Raw genomic sequence first — 17,977 nt, 5'->3', positions numbered from 1 at the left:
GCTGGTTTGACAGTCATGCCCAGCCATGCTGCTTTGACAGAAATTATGCTAAATATAGCCGCTCCACCACTCATGCATATTCATGTTGATAACTCACACACAGGTCAAGTTGAAAATGATTTTTATAAATGGGTAGGTGGGATTGTGTTGGGTGAATGGTTGGCGGGAAAACTGAACAAACACATGGTTGGGCCTTGTTTACAGCAGAATGTCATTCATGGTTCATTGATTCTGTTGTTTTTAGATGTTAATGAGAGCAGTACCTTTGTAAGCCAGAAAATTGTTTTACTAATTAACAGTAATATTAATTAACTTTGTATTGTGGTTTGCTGTAAAGCTTTTGGCCTGCTGGTCAGAATGTTTTTCAGGATTAGGTAGTTATAGTCTGGTGGTTAGAGTGATTGGCTTTAGTTTTTCCTTGATGGCCGGTTATAAGGGTTAAAACTTAGTGTAGTTATTTCAGGATTAGCCAGTTTATAGGCTGGTGGTTAGCGTGCTTGACAGCATTTTTACCCTTACATGTGTTATATCTTAGTGTAGTTGTTTTCAGAATTAGCCACTTTATAGTGATTTAAACACCATCCCAGCCAACACAAAATGTGGGGTGTTTTTTTGTCTATAATTTTAGTTTGACTTTGTGTAAAAACAATTATAAAAAAAGAAAGAAAAAAAAAGCCATTTTCAAAATAGCAAAACTATTCTATTTTTGGTTACATTTGTCAAGATAAAAAAAAGAAAACAGCAGTACTTAAATTAGTTAATAATACTAATAGTCTACTCCACCAAAAATAAAATTGTTTTATTGATTAGTTTATCCTACTAAACGTTATATTTAATATTTTTTTGTTAGTCTGTGTTTTATAGTTGGGGATATGTTTTGTAGTATATATGTGTACATATGTATTCTAAGGTATTGTATTATATTTGTATCCATCACAATTCACCTTGGCATTCAGCTGTGTTAATGTAAAAGCTGAAGCATTTCAATGACTTAAGTGAAGTGATACTTGTATAGATATTTAAAATACAACGCTAACTAAAGGCAAATCATATTAATGTTTAACTGAATCAAACTGCTTTTGCCTCAGCGAATATTTTAACTGCAGCAAACAGGTTTTGCCTCGGTGATTGTTTTTACTGAGGCAATTTTCTGAGTGGAAAGGGTTTATGTTAAACATTCCTTTCTTTTCCAGTCAGCAGTGGAGCATAAAGAGAGATTATTATATGAGCTTGTGTGTCGTACTGATATTATGAAATGAGTGTCAGGATTCTTGTATTACCCAAGCGAGAGCGAGTGTAATACATAAATCCTGACACGAGTTTCATAAAATCAGTACAACTCACAAGCTCATGTAATAATTTCTTTATTATCCATATTATGATTGTTATTTTTTTTACGAACAACAAAGGCCGTCTCAAAACTAGAAGGAGACGACGAAATGATGTCATATTTCACATGCACAGTCTGAGCTATGACTGAGGAAACAATGTCATGTTATGATGTCGCATCCCAAAATTACGTCATTACACTTGTTATTACACGTGTGCTTCATATGATTTTTATGAACTTGGTTATGTTGAACTATGTAGAATATAATCTGTGTTATATTTTCAGACAGTAGACCCGGTACAATGACTGATAGTGGTGTGTACTGTTATATTTTCAGACAGTAGACCCGGTACAGTGACTGATAGTGGTGTGTACTGTTATATTTTCAGACAGTAGACCCGGTACAATGACTGATAGTGGTGTGTACTGTTATATTTTCAGACAGTAGACCCAGTACAATGACTGATAGTGGTGTGTACTGTTATATTTTCACAGTAGACCCGGTACAATGACTGATAGTGGTGTGTACTGTTATATTTTCAGACTCTAGATCCGGTACAATGACTGATAATGGTGTGTACTGTTGGGGGTACAGCCCCGAGGTCCTACGCAAGATACAGTCGAAGACGCCTTGTAGAAAACCACAAATACAGGCACTTCTACAGCTCTTCGGTGAGGTAAGCAAAGAGTTAAAAGTTTGTTTTATTTAACAACACCACTAGAGCAAATTGATTTATAAATCATAGACTATTGAACATAAAACATTTGGTAATCATCGGCTATTGGACATAAAACATTTAGGTAATTCTGACATATAGAGTTTGACAAAACCTGTTGCATTTTTTCCATTAGCAGCAAGGGATCTTTTATATGCATTTTTTCACAGACAGAAAAACAAATACCACGGCCTTTTGTATGCCAGCCGTGGGGCACTGGTTGGGATTGGGAAAAAACCAGTCAGAGAATGGGTCCACAGGGAACATTTTGTTTTCAAAATCTTTTTAAGCAATATTTCTAGTCAACTGAAAATTGTTTACCAACTACTGTTTAGTGTTTTAAAATTGCATAGTGATCTCTAAAACTTGTGTTGTGAATTGTGACGCAATCCTGAACAAAATGGTCCACCTAGGAGCTCTGATCCTGTGACCATACTCCTCAGGTGAGGCGGTCTACCAAATAAGGTAGATCCCACCCAGTTACAGAACATGACACAACAATAAAGGCAACCAGCAGCCCATAGTTGGTTTTTGAAGTCACTGTTTACCTAAGCTGAACATGGGTATGTACAACAGTATTTACCCATTGACTTAGGGACTTACAGTTGTTGGTTCATTTCATTATGTTTGTGTTGTTTTATGACACCATTAGAGCACCATGACTGGTACATCAGAGGCCGTGGTATGTGCTATCCTGTCTATGGGATAGTGCATATAAAAAATCCCTTGCTGCTGATCGAAAAGAGTAGCCCATGAAGTGGTGACAGCGGGTTTCCTCCCTCAGTATCTGTGTGGTCCTTAACCATATGTCTGACGCCATATAACCGTAAATAAAATGTGTTGAGTGTGTCATTAAATAAACCATTTCCTTTCCATTAGAGCACATTGATTAGTTAATCATTGGCTACTGAATGTCAGACATTTGATAATTCTGACACATACAAGTAGTCTTAGAGGAATCCCACTACATTGTTCCATTACTAGAAAGGGATCTGTTATATGCACTTTACCACAAATAAAATGGCACATACTGCAACCCATGATAAACAAGTCATTGGGCAATGGTGGGAATGGGAAGAAGTTGGGGGGTGGGAGGAAATGTATCTGCCAATGATGTTGAATCTTATGACCTAAGAACGTCAGACAAGCGTTCATTCAGAAATGAACACAATCGGTTTGCAAGGCCTGGACCAATGGGACGCCTTTAAACTGTATTGATTGTAATGGAAATTTAATTATATGGATATCACATCCTTGTTAATTGTTAATTTGAAGTACCTGCCTTCCTGAACTAAGACAGTGGTTAAAATTGTGGTTACATTTTGCACTTTTTCCTTGTAGAGGCATCACAGTACGATCCCAAGTCTATTTCTGTATGGCCACACTGCCACTGGGAAATCCTATGTCATCAACACCTTATTAACAGATCTTCAGGTAAGACCATACTTGTGTGTTTATTAATATTATTGTTATATTATGAAAAATGTCAGTGAATTTAACATCAGAAATTATTTCACAAATGACAGTAACCACAATAGTATTGCTAAATAGGATAGCATTCAAAGAAATTACTAAAATAAAGTTGGAATGCTACATGTGTGCGCAGTTTTGTAATTCCTGTTTCTTGTTACCGGTATATTATTTTCAGATTTCACTTGCCTTATGTCTGTATCAATTATAATTTCAGTTGCCATATTGCCATGTGAAATCTACAGCATGTTATTTGTTGTATTTAATGTTAAAATTTTTTGTTGCTTTAGTGGCCACAATTATGTGTAAACTGTGGAATGCTCCACACAGTTTCTTACCAATTTAATGTTACCAGTATATATTTTTAGGAGTTTAATTACCAAATATATGTATGAACTGGATGGTGTACTGTGCCACTTCTTGCTGGTACTAATACTGTACTGAATGTTTTATATTTTTATGATTTCAGTTGCCTCATGTGCATGTGAACTGTGTGGAGTGCTATACAGTTTCTTACTAATACAGTATTTAATGTCTTATATTTGTCTGACTGATTTCATTTGTCATGTGCGTGTGTGAATTTTGTGGAATGCTATACAGTTTCTTACTAATACAGTATTTAATGTTTTATATTTCTGATTTCAGTTGCCTCATGTATGTGTGAACTGTGTGGAGTGCTATACAGTTTATTACTAATGCAGTATTTAATGTTTTATATTTTTCTGATTTCAGTTGTCGCGTGTGTTTGAACTGTGTGAAGTGCTATACAGTTTCTTACTAATGCAGTATTTAATGTTTTATATTTCTGATTTCAGTTGCCTCATGTGCGTGTGAACTGTGTGGAGTGTTATAACCCCCGGTTTCTGTACGAACACATTCTGAACAACCTTCCCGATGGCAAGGATGATGATGACGATGTCACATTGACCTGCGACAATATGAACGACTTCGTCCGCATGCTCGGCCAACTGGTTCACAACAGAAAACTCAACATTGAGACTCTGTATCTGGTGGGTGTAACAAAAGAAATGTTTGTTTGAGCGTTTCTCAGCTCATGCAAATAGTTTAATGAGCAATTTGTTTAAGAAAGAAAAATGTTTCAGGACATCCCAGCACATTTTTATTATTTTTGTATCTATTATGTATAAGAGATGACTTGTTTAACTAGCAGCACCCCAGCACATGCAAATAGTTTAATACGCAGTTTTTAAGAATGGGGAAAAAATACATTTAATGACACCCCAGCACATTGTTTGAATCGACAACTAGTAGGAAAGGAATGATATGTTTAAAAAGCTTTGGTACATTGTAAAATCAATAATGAGAAAAAGCAAAAGGGATGTTTATTACAAACACCCCAGCACATTGTTTAGTAGGTGGCTATTACATAATATTAGGTGCCTTTTTTTCTTTTTTTTTTAAAGTAGAAGAAATCAACTACCTCCCTATTCATAGCAGCATGGGTGTTATGTGCGCTTTTCTCACATATTGGGTAGCAGCTTTTTACTTTAAAGCTATACCTAGTAGATCATTTTTTATCATCCATTAAAGGTTTTTGTAGGAGATATCCCTGGCACTAATTTGCGATATCTCCTGTGATATTCACTTCTTTTTGTTATGTCACTGTGTATGTTTCAGCACTAAACCTATCATTAGTGACGTCACGCCACTGTTGTTCTGCTAGTTAATGAGTACCGCTGCCAAATATAATGATATTCAACCCACAATACTAACAATGTTTACAATTGTCGCAAATGAAAAGAATGATAATGGATGATAAAAAGTATACCCACCCCCCTCGTGTCTTGTGATATCATAATTTATCAGCATTTGTTGATAAAAGTATAAAAATACTCTACAAGCCTCTGATTTCATACTTTTATCAACTTGTGCTGATAAATTATATCATAAAACACTCGGGTAGTATCCTCTATATGTCATTGGTGAATTAATAGCTCTCCTTTTGTACATACATATAGTATCAACAGTTTGTTTGTGGTGATGTTTTAAATTATTTTCTATATTTGTGTTTGTACTTTCAGGTACTTGATAAAGCTGAAAGACTCCGGGAAATGGATGCGAACATCTTGTCTGCACTTTTGCGGCTACAAGAGTTAGTAAGTACAGTAGTGGGTTTTGTTTATGACTGAAAAAGGAAATAACGGAAACGAATACTGATCTTATTTCTGCATGTAAAGTATAACCAGCTGTTTATTGTTTTACCATGGTATGTAATGTCTTGCATGCAAAGTACAATTTGCCAATGTTTACATTGTGAAAAAAAAAAACATTTATGGATTGTCCTTAATTATAATCAATGAATTATTAAAAAAGTATTCACATTAGACACCCAACTCTTAAGTGGGTGAAAATGATATAACTTATGCTGTATAGACTGCACTGTATTTGGGTTAAACAAAAGACAAGAAACTTTGAGTCATCAACTAGTCTGATATATAGAGTTAATTTTGTTTAACAACACCACTAGAGCACACTGATTAATTGATCGTTGGATGTCAAACGTAAAGTAATTCTGACGCATAGTCATCAGAGGAAATCTGCTACATTTTTTCATTAGTAGCATTTTCTGTTAGACAGGAAAACACTAACCACGGCCTTTGACCAGTTGTTGTGCCCTGGTTGGAACGAGAAAAGATAAATGAAGAAATGATGTGTTACGATCACCATGTCTGTTTCAGAGTGAACTGAATATCTGTGTAATTCTGGTCACTGAAATTGTGTGGGAGAAGTTTCGGACAGGCACCGGTGTGTGTGAGCCATATATTCTACACTTCCCAGACTATAATATAGGTAAGTGATGTCACTGTTGAAATTTCTGCTTGATGTTTGAAAAACATTCTTTAAGGTTTAATTTGATTTTGGTGACAGACTTTGATACAATTAGCTTTCAGTGTTGGATTTGATTAAGAATACACTTTGAATACCTTAACATGTAACAGTTTTCAGAATTTATGAAATATGGAAAGGGTTAGAAGGATAACTATATATCATAGTTCTATGCCTGTCATATATTTTTTGAAATTCAAAATAATTTATATAAGAAATTTTGTTAACCAGTTATCTCTCTTTGTGCTTCTACATTACAGTAAAGGAGAATTTATTTTTAAAAAAGGGTCTCAGTTGAAAAACCTTTTGTTATTTCAGCTACAATTTAACATTGAAAATTACTTTTTTTCTTACGTAAAAATTGTCTCCCCTTAATTGATTTTGAGTCCTTTTTTTTAAACAACTGAATTACTTCCCTTTACTTTGTATACTGCTACAATTTTGTTTTTAGAAATGATTTAACAGAACACCAACTATTTTACCAGTTGAATAATATTTCTGTTTTTGTTTTTTTAGATGAACTTACAGAGGTTATGTCTCTCGACTGCCCCGTTAAATACCGTAAAGATTTCTTCATGAACTACGTCAGTTTGGTTTTGTCTGTCTTCCACCTGGTGTGTCGTGACCTTCAAGAACTCCGACATATAGTAAGTGGTGCACGGTTTTTTAATATTACATGTTTGTGTAATTTGACATGTGATATCACATAAAATATAATATGCATATTTTATACAACAAAATAGATCTAAAAAGTACTAGAAAAGTGTTAAAAATACTGGTTTAAGTTACTAATAGAATTATGTTCATCCAAAGTGTGGAATCTTGTGAAAACCTTTTTTTGTATATATCAGTATTAACAATGCACAAAGGCTTCTGTGTAGTTCTATCAATAGAAAATATGTAAAATAAATGACCTGAAATATAAGTATAAATATGTTTTTAATTTTATCTTGTACAAAGATAGGTTTTTAGATACACAATTTTTATCACTTTTGGTATACAAGCCAGATATATTTGAAATGGTAAAAATGTTTTTAATCTTTTCTTTTTTTTTCTATTTCAGGCCCTGTTAAATTTTAGCAAATATGTTGAACCCATTGAAAATGGCGAAGGTACTTTTAAAAATTATTCTTCAATTTATTGATTATTATGGTGTATGATATTGTTTGTTATATGAATTATTTACAAAATAAGTTTTAATTTAGTTGGTAAATATATATATTTTTAAATGTCATTATTATCTGTAGATATCAGAGATGATATGTATGTATGTATGTATTGATGTATGAATATCTATATATTGTATGTATGTCGAGGTTGACTGTTACATACATAGATATTAACGCACTGGCACAGGGGATGTATGTATATGTATGTATGTTTTAGTAAGCAACAAAACAAGTTTCAAATCTTTATCTGCCATTTTAATTACACAAAAAAAAGAAAAAAAAAGAAGATAAATGTATCTGACATGATTTTTAAAAGGAAATTTGCAGATCATGATATCATGAAATTTATTTTGTTTCAAATACTTAATATGAAAGTTTTTATATTTCAGCTAAAATTGAACATTTCAGAAAATTATGGAAGAATATAGAACCTCATCTGAAAAAATCTCTACAGACAATCTACTTACGGGAAATTTCTAGGTTAGTGTACCAGTTCATTCATTGTTAAAGATTTTTGAGAAAACATTCCGTGTTGTGTGTTACATGTTTATACCTGTATTGGGATGAATACCATTAGCTATAATTTGTAATTCCAGTTTTTCCCTTAATAACTTATACAGACATCATGCAGAATCTCAGAATTTTCAAAAGTCAGTCATATAAATCAGAATCTTAACAGCAGATATTTCTTCTGTTTTTCTAAGATTTGTTTTTTCATTAAGAATGTTAGTAAATAGAGAATGTTTTTGTCAGATTTGTCGGATATCTTACCTAGTGACATCTGCAATCATTTCAACTGAGTAGTTGTTGTGTGACAAATATAATATACTTTTGTTTTTTAGTTCTCAGTGGGAGAGGCTTCAAAACGAACAGTTGAAAGACTCAGGAAATGCACAGAGTTCAGGTAAAACTAGTAACTAGTTGATTAGTCATCAGTATCCCTCTCAGTAATCACCTCCTGTACCTGCGCCAATGTCATGTTTTATTTACTAAATGGGTTTTTTAACTCATAGGGGAGGTTATTATTTATTTTGTTAAGTTGCATTTAAATTATTGACTCTGGCTTTTAATTAATTATAAATAATAAACATTTAATAACACCATGGAACAAACCAAAAATCTGTGAACTTAATAAATGAAAAATATTTAATAAATTAAGATACATGCACTGACACTATCATGGTATACTATATTTGTTTATTAGAGGGATGATTTGTACCTCTGTGGTACAGTGTGCGTCTGAGTTGTGAGGGGTTGCAGGATTGATTGCCCTCGCTTGAACCAAGTTTTTTTTATTCTGTTGCAAACAATTACCTCTGACTGGTTCATTAAAGGCTGTGGCACATGCTGTCCTGTTTATCAGAAAATATATCTAAAACCTTGATGATGTATTAATGGGAATAGCCTATGTGGTTGAAGAAGGTGCAATAAAGGATTTAATATTTATCATAAAGTCCTATTTTAGAGAAAGTATATATCAAATATTCTGTAGTAGGAGAGCCTATGTTGCAGCAAAAGTCTCTCTCTGTGTCTCTGTCTCTCTCTCTGTGTCTCTCTCTCTGTGTCTCTCTCTCTTTCTCTCTCTCTCTTTCTCTCTCTCTCTTTCTCTCTCTCTCTCTCTCTCTCTCTCTCTCTCTCTCTCTCTCTCTCTCTCTCTCTCTCTCTCTCTCTCTCTCTCTCTCTCTCTCTCTCCTTCTCTCTCTTACTGGCGATATTGCTGTAAAGAAAAAAGTAACAACACAACATACAAAATGAATTCGGCAAATGTATTTGACTACAAATGCAGCAGCAAGGTAATTATTCAAGAATCAGCATGGTTAATAAGCCTTAGTTTTATTGCTTTTTTTTAAAAAGGAGTTTAGAAAAACATTTATTTAACTACAGTACATATTTTGAAACACAATTTTTTCTATTGCTAACAGTATTTTCTAAGTTTTTAATAACCATATGTCAGATACCAAATAGCCATAGTTTAAAATCTGCTGAGACATTTCGTTAAACAAACATTTGTTTCTTTCTTTTTATGTTCAGTGATGTCAACACGATCTCATGTTGAACTACCTTACTACAGCAAGTACCTTCTGATAGCTGCATACCTGGCATCATACAACCCGGTCAAGTCGGACCGCAGGCTGTTTGTCAAGGTAAGTTTCATACAAGAGGATGTGACAATTTCTGGTGGATTTCTGTATCATCTGTTGGGAGTAGACGTAGTCCAGTGGTAAAGTGCTCGCTTAGTGCGTGGGATCGATCCCCATCAGTGGGCCTATTGGGCTATTTCTTGCTGTGACTGGTACATCAAAGGCCGTGGTATGTGCTGTCCTGTCTATGGGATGGTGCATATAAAAGATCCCTTGTTGCTAATTAAAAAGAGTGGCAACAGCAGGTTTCCTCTCTCAATATCTGAGTGGTCCTTAACCATATGTCCGACGCCATGTAACTGTAAATAAAATGTGTTGAGTGTGTCGTTAAATAAAATATTTCCATTTGCTGTTGGGTGTAAGAGGTGGGATGTTTGACATCCAATAGCCGATGATTAATAAATCAATGTGCTCTAGTGGTGGTGTTAAATGAAACAAACTTTTCTGTTGAGTGTATGACTTTTTGTTCTAAGTAAAGTTAATAAAAGGCAAGTATGTGAATACAAAACCTTTAACACCAGACTGTAGGTTATTTGTTCAGATCGGTTTTGCTTTTTAGTGTATTTCATTAATTTGGTACATAAATTTAGAGTGACTGAAGTTAAGCTGAATTGACTTCTGATCGTTTAATTTTGAGTACTGGTACACACTTAATTGCCTTAGTAAAGTTCTATTTATTTATTATGTAGTTTACAGCAGTTAACAGTTGCTCAGGCATTTAATTGTGGGTGCTACTTTTAATTAAATGTTCTAGCTAAATTTAATAAAAAGATTTCAGAATTTTCTAAATATTTTACTCATTAATGACAATTTAACTATCAACCACAGATAATTTGTGAATGGTCTCATAAAGTCTTATTTAATTTTTACAGTCCCAATTGCATGTAATTATGTTTAGATAGACAAATGGGTGGCAATAATGTATATTGTTTAACATAACATATGTTGTGTTTTTCAGCATACAGCAAAGACATACAGGAAGCAGAAAGCAGTGAAGAAGGCCGAGAAAGTATGTATGAGCCTTTAATTTACATCCTTTAATTTTAACATAAAGTACATTTTTTATATTAGGTTTCACATTTTTAAAGAACCAAGAATTAATACTTTTGTATGTTTGTTACCTCTTTCATTATATGTATTTTAACAAGTTCAATTTATTTTAATATAATTAAATTACTGCTACATCCATTACAGTATAACGTCATCCCAATGGTCCAGCTGTAGCAACGGGAGTTTGTTCATTTCCTGATGAACGTAAAAATTACGTCATCACTGAACGTCATTTTATATTGGTAATTTGTCTTACTGAGCGTTATTGTTTTAAACAAAAAAATCATTCAAAATAAAATATGAACTTTTAATGTTATTATTATTAAGTATGTTTCAAATTTAATTATAAATATTGTCTGTTATTTCTTTTACGTTCATCTGGGTATAAACAAAACAAATCATCTGCAAACGTATGTGAGAATGGCTTCTCCGATTCACACAGTTTGTGGATTTTTTTTATATATATATATACCCCAATGAACGTAAAAGAAATGACAGACAATCCTTAAATAAAGTGTTTTTATTCTAAAGAATCAAAGCATTACCTGTATCTGTTAACATTTTTGGTGTATATTTTAATATATTTGTTTGTCTAAGGATTGTCTATTATTACTTACGAGTATGAACAAAAAGCTGTGCACAAGCTGTATGAATTGGTAATGCCATTCATATAGAAGTTGCCTTGCTTTTGCTTTTAGAAGGGGGGGGGGGGTAGGAAAAAAAACATACTCTGTATCCTGGTGAAAATCTTAACAGTTGTGAATGGTCCCTTATGCATTTTGAATTTCTCACAGCTTAGACACGTAATATTAATGACTGTGATGTCCTTGCATGATATATTGTTGAGGATTGTTTGTTATTTCTTCTACATTCATCGGTGTATGAACAAAACAAAAAATCACCTGCAAACTGTGTGAATCAACGAAGACAATACTCACAATTAAATTTTAATCATACTTGCTAATAATAACACTAAAAGTTCTTATTTTGAATTATTTTTCGTCCGTAAACAGTAATGCTCAACAAGACAACTTGCCCATATAAAATGACGTCATCAGATGTGATGTTCCCTGATGACAACTTTTACATTAATTAAGAAATGAACAATTGGATGACGTTATATTGTAATAAATGTAACGGAAATTTAATTATTTAAAAATGATCATACTGCAAGAATAACTATATAAGTAAATGATCTATGTTGTTTTGTTTTCAGTCAAGCAATCATTTATTAGGACCGAAACCTTTCCCCTTGGATAGACTGTTTGCCATTTTCTACTCCATTGTGGAAGGCAGAGTAGCACCGACAGCTCATATTTACTCTCAGGTGAGTCGGTTTTCAGGAAATTTTAAACATTCTAGGCTCTACCAGTCATTCAAATGTTAGTTATTGCAAATTTTCATCAGCTATCAACACTGTTAATAGAATCATGTCACCATTTTTTTCTATGCTTTCTCTACATTATTGGCTAAAACTGAAGAAAGTTTAAAATATTGCATTTGAAATTTGAATTTGCATCTGAATTTGAAATTTAAACAATATCATTTAAATTTAACTCAACCTCAACCAAACCAATAGAAACTTGAGTTTGTTTTTATCTTCCTTATACATTACCAATTTCAAATTAATCCACACACTTAACCTATAATATGAAAATATATAGGATTGATTAAAAAAAAATCAACCTTTATCAAAAGGCTTTGATTTAAAAATTGTTGTTAAATAAAACAAACTAACTTTTTTTATTTACATATTCCAGATTACCTCCCTTGTCAGTCTTCACCTGCTTGGCCCAGCAGGCAGTGATGATCAGATAGACATGCCAAAGTACAAATGTCTGGTTTCTCTCGACTTCATCAGATCCGTTTCCAGGTAGACAATTATTCATTTTCTTATATCTTACGTTAAGAATTTACCTTAATAATATGGGATGGGATTTTGCTCAGTTGGGGGGGATTTAGCTCAGTCAGCTGAGTGCTCGCTTGAGGTACTTGCATTGCAGGATTTTTTCTCGTTCCAACCAGTGCACCACAACTGGTCAAAGGCTGTGGTATGTGTTTTCCTGTCTGTGGGAAAGTGCATATAAAAGATCCTTTGCTGCATATGAAAAACGTAGCGGATTTCCTCTGATGACTACGAATCAGAAATACCAAATGTTTGACTTCCAGTAGCCGATGATTAATTAATCAATGTGCTCTAGTGGTGTTGTTAAACAAAACAAACAAACTGGTGTTTTGCTCAGTGATATAACACTTACCTTTAGGGGCAGTGTGTTATAGGATCAATCACCCTCAAGAGATTTTGTTTTTCTGTGCCAATCAATACTGGTATATCAATAGCCATGGTATGTCCTGTCTGTGGAAAAGTGCATGTTGGATCAGTGGTTTACTCTCACTCATCCAAATGTTGACATAATCATATGTGAGACCCTGAATAGCTGTAGATTAAAATGTATTGAAGTATTATTAATCAAATATTTCTTTCCTTTCCAAAAAGAATGAGGGCTTTAGAAAAAGACTTTATATTCCAAGTCATTTTATGCCAAACTTGAAATATGAATGACAGGCCTATTTATTTGGTTTAGCATATTTATAAGCAGATTTTAAAATAAATTTATGCATCTTATATATTTTAGATTTAGATGGAATTATAGACTAAATAAATTGATTGACAAAGCTATAACTTTATTAAATTTGAAAGAAACATTTTATACATAAACTCTTACATAATACTTATATACGTAAACTCTTGTTTGTTTTACAGGACGGTGAACTTTGATGTGATGCGATATCTGTATGACTTCATGTGAATTGTCCAACCAGTCCTCAAGGTTATGGCATGTGCTATCCTGTGTAGAACAGTTCTTATAAGAAAACCCTTGATGTTATTGGGAAAGAGTATCCTATGATGATGACAACAGATCTCTTCTATACCATTCTAGACCATACCATTCTAGACCATACACCGTCACTAAACACATATTCTTTTATGTGAATGGATTTTTGATGCAGCAGGGGCCTGTTTCACAAAACATCGTACGTTTACGCCTGTGACTAGCAGTTATACCGGACATACATTTACACGTGTTTGACATCTATTTCACACACAAAATTACATTATTACGGAAGATGGAGCATTTTAAGGACAACAGAAAATGACATATGTGTACTTAGAACTATATTTGTTGTACTGTAATAGTAATAAAAATTGTGATTTTGTCGTTTACGTGCAAAACTAGGCTTACGATGTTTTGTGAAATTGGGCCCTGGTTAGAAAAGAAAGGAATAATTTTATACTGCTCTATCCCTATACTGCGATACTGCCATGGGCAATATCAAGACAAGCTGAAAATCACTCTCCTGAAATGATGATAGGTGAGCAGTCACATGATGTTTCAAGTAAAAATTATAAAAAATGTATTGCCGCTCTCCTAAAACTTTCCAAGTGGGAGTGAAGGGGAGCTCGAGTGATCACTCGCCATTCCTGGCAATGACTGGTACTAATTCTTTATTGCTGAAAAAACAGCGATACTAACATTGTCCGGGGACAAACTGTTGTTAAACCTAATTATTTTACACATGGACAGAAGACCTGCATACAGTATTAACATCTGTCACTGTTTCAGGCAAGTAAAGACAGATGACTTGCATATGGTATTTTACTCTGTCGTTGTTTTGGGCAAGTAAAGTTTATGAATGATTCGTTGGTAAGCCGATAATATAAGGGAAAAACAAGGATTTCAATCAAGTTAATTTTGTTCACTAATGCACTCGGTGTAACTGATGTTAGCTAGAATGTGTTTCTGCATCATTTTTTTTTTTTAATTATTGTGTGTGCGCGTGTACATGCAGATGCATATTTGTGTACATGAATGCTCATATGTGAGTATGAGTGTGTGTGTGTACATGCTTGTGTGTGTGTGTGTGTGTTTGTATGTATGTATGTGTGTGCATGCATGTCTGCTCGTGTGTGTTTGTGTGTGTTTGTATGTATGTGTGTGTGTTTGTATGTATGTGTGTTTGTGTGTATGTGTGTGCATGCATTTCTGCTCGTGTGTGTGTGTGTTTATATGTATGTGTGTGTGCAGGCATGTCTGCTCGTGTGTGTGTGTGTGCATGCGTACGCACATGTGTATGTCATGGTTTTATGAGTTTTGTCTGTAGCATCTTGGAATATTATCTCTGTCTGTACATCTTGTGACCACAAATAAAACATATTTTTGCAATAAACATCACGATAAGCGAGTTTTTTCTTAATCACTTTACAGCTTACTGTGTAATGCTGTCCAAGTAATGGGTGTGCTATAATGAAATAACCAAAAAAACACAATGGAAATGCTATATGCTGAATTATAATGTTGAGTTGATTAGGTTGCACCACGACAGTGTGTAATGTCTTTACAGTTACATATAGGTGCAATTTTTATTTCTGCTTATTAAGGTAAGATTACTTTATGGATGGTGTAAAAGTAGCAGGGCATGCATTATCTTTGAAAATTGGGAGATGATTGAGAAAAATAGGAAGCTATATAATTGATACCAAACAAAGACCCCTACCCAAAAACAAATGGTACTGAAAATTCACAATTTCATGTGTAAATATTTCAGTAATTATGTCCATTTAAATTGATTTAACAATGATGCATAGAGGATTCGCCACGAGTATTTTTTAATATGGAAAATATCCACCGAGTCTATGTTAATTGGTATTTATCGAGGCTCTGCTGAGATAAATACTGATTAACTTCATGAGGATGATATTTTACATATTAAAAAACATGAGTAGCAAATTGTATTTATCCTATAACACTTCTAAAATAACATTTTAATTCAATTTTTAGTAAATCACAGTACTAAAGTCGCCGCCATTGATAATATAACGTCATCACGATTAGCACAAATTAGTTTGACGTCACGCATTTTAACTAGATCTTTAAAAAAGTTACGCTCAGGTATACCATTATTAATCATGTTAATACACTAAATCATCACATGGGTTTATGACATGGATATCATGGGTAAGTTATAAGATAAATTATGTTATTCAATGGTCTAAAAACAACATCCCAGTTAAGATTAAATCTTGCTAATTTTCCCAATCTCATCAGACATGAGACCCTGCTGACAATTCCTGCATAAATCCCTGTGTATTCAGTATGGTGTATTGTAATCATGGATTGTCTGTTATTAGTACCCTATCGGTCCAACCAGAGGGGACTATAGGTTTCATCTCTGTCCTCTGTCTTGTCCGTTCATTTGTCTGTCCAACATATAGTTTTTCTGGATGTTTTTTCAGAATGCCCTGAAATATTGAGCTGAAATTTTGTTCATATATTTATTATGTACTGTTACAGATCAGGTTTAACTTTCATGGCGACTTACCTATTTTTCACAGAATTACAGCCCTGAATTTAGGACATGCAAGAATCATGGGTGGGAATTCTCCTTGGATCTGCGGTTTTCCTCTCATGGAACATTGCGTTTCCTCGCATTTTAATCGTCCTTGCCCCCAGACCCCTCTAGATTTCCTCTTTTTTACAGTTTACATTTACCTGTACTTTGAAAGAATTATTCCATGATTTTTTAAAGGTAAAATTTGTTCAGTTCCCCCATTTCGTGCATCTATGTTACACAACCCATTAAAAAGCTACCATTTCCTTCTAAAAAAAATTTGTCTGTTTAGCAAAATCTGAAGACATGTTTAAAACCAAGTAAACAAAACTAATTTCAAATTAAAAAAAAAAAATTGGTGGTTTATGTTTTTTTTTTTTTTTAATTAATATTTGTCAGTATTAACACTGACATGGTGTAAGTGTTTTTTAAAACATTCAAATTATCATAAGTTTCATGTCAAAGATTAAAACAGGTTAATTTTGTAACATGTTTATTTCACTGCCAAAGAGTAAATCACCAGTAGCCAAATGTTGTTTACACTTGCTGAAATTCCATTCAGGTTTTGTCAACAAGATGCCAGATGTGAAAGTGTCAGACTTGCCAACTGCTGGGATGGGATAAGAAAACACTCCCAAGACATTCCACCCAAGAGTGGAGCATTCCAAGCTGTTAATGCTGGAAACATTAAAAACACATTAAAAGATTACAGAATGTTTGCAAGCCATGACAGAGGTGATATTTTGCATTCTTTCTTTCTCTCCTTCCCTCCCTCCTTCCCTTTTCCTGTCTTTTCTTCAGGAAAGCGGGATATAGCTCATTGGTAGAGTGCTCTCAATGGATTGGGTTTTTACCCTGTTCCAACCAGCGCCTCATCAGTGGTGGATCCAGAAAATCCATTTAGGCCGAAGGTCACAAACATTCCCGAAGTGATTCCTCGGATTCTCCAACGTAAAAAATGAAATGAAAGTTTGTTTTGCATAACAACACCACTAGAGCACATAGATTTATTAATCATCGGCTATTGGAGTCAAACATGGTCATTTTGACACAGTCATAGAGAGGAAACCTGCTACATTTTTTCATTAGTAGCAAGGGATCTTTTATATGCACCATCCCACAGACAGGATAGCCTTTGATATACCAGTCGTGGTGCACTGGCATGAGTGAGAAATAGCCCAATGGGCCCACTGATGGGGATCGATCTGAGACCAAGGGCACATCAAGCAAGAGCTTTACCAATGGGCATAAAAAAAATCAAAGACGATTGAAAAATATAGGCCCCCTTTAGATCTGCCACTAGTCATGACTGGTACATAAAAGCTGTAGTATGTACTGTCTAGTCTATGAGAAAGTAAATTTTAATATAAGGGATCCCCTGCTGCCTTATTGGTAGGAGTAGCCTTTGTGGGTTTCCTCTTTTTCTCTCTGTTGACTAAATGTTCGACATGTTCGACACTAAATAATTACAGTTTTAAATGTGCTGAGGTGTTGTTTAACAAATATGCTTTTTCCCCCTCATTCCTTTCATGGACCAGTGATAAATAATTTTTTGATGTGCGGTCAGTCTGAGATTGATTCCCATTGGTGGGCCCATTGAGTTTTTTTCCTCTGTAAGACTATGTCAAAATTAATAAATGTGCTCTAGTGGTGTCGTTAAACAAAACAAACTAAATTTTTGATGTAAATGAATTAAATCCTTTAATTACAGTTTGTCAAAATATTTTCAAAAAACGTCCAAGACAACGGATTACTAATGATTTAATAGTGTAGCAGTTTACACTTTGCTTTATAGCAGTCGTCTTATTAGCTTGTTGGTTGGAGTGTTTATTTCCTGTTCATGCTGCCCACATGGAGTTACTA

General features: G+C 33.9%; 1 protein-coding gene across 1 annotated transcript; it reads left to right on the top strand.

The window, feature by feature from the left end:
• Positions 1–151: 151 nt before the first annotated feature.
• On the top strand, positions 152–14,965 carry LOC121366349 (origin recognition complex subunit 5-like). Its single transcript, XM_041490834.1, has 15 exons — positions 152–267; positions 1,874–2,007; positions 3,388–3,480; positions 4,332–4,526; positions 5,559–5,633; positions 6,216–6,327; positions 6,880–7,010; positions 7,427–7,475; positions 7,922–8,012; positions 8,375–8,436; positions 9,564–9,676; positions 10,632–10,682; positions 11,940–12,050; positions 12,484–12,596; positions 13,488–14,965. Exons 2-15 carry the CDS (start codon positions 1,891–1,893, stop codon positions 13,531–13,533), a joined length of 1,359 nt encoding a protein of 452 aa, XP_041346768.1. The 5' UTR covers positions 152–267; positions 1,874–1,890; the 3' UTR covers positions 13,534–14,965.
• Positions 14,966–17,977: the final 3,012 nt, after the last annotated feature.

This window comes from Gigantopelta aegis, chromosome 3, assembly GCF_016097555.1.
Source record: "Gigantopelta aegis isolate Gae_Host chromosome 3, Gae_host_genome, whole genome shotgun sequence".
In the NCBI taxonomy this organism is placed as follows: Eukaryota; Metazoa; Mollusca; class Gastropoda; order Neomphalida; family Peltospiridae; genus Gigantopelta; species Gigantopelta aegis.
This window is presented reverse-complemented; position numbering and strand designations above follow the sequence as displayed.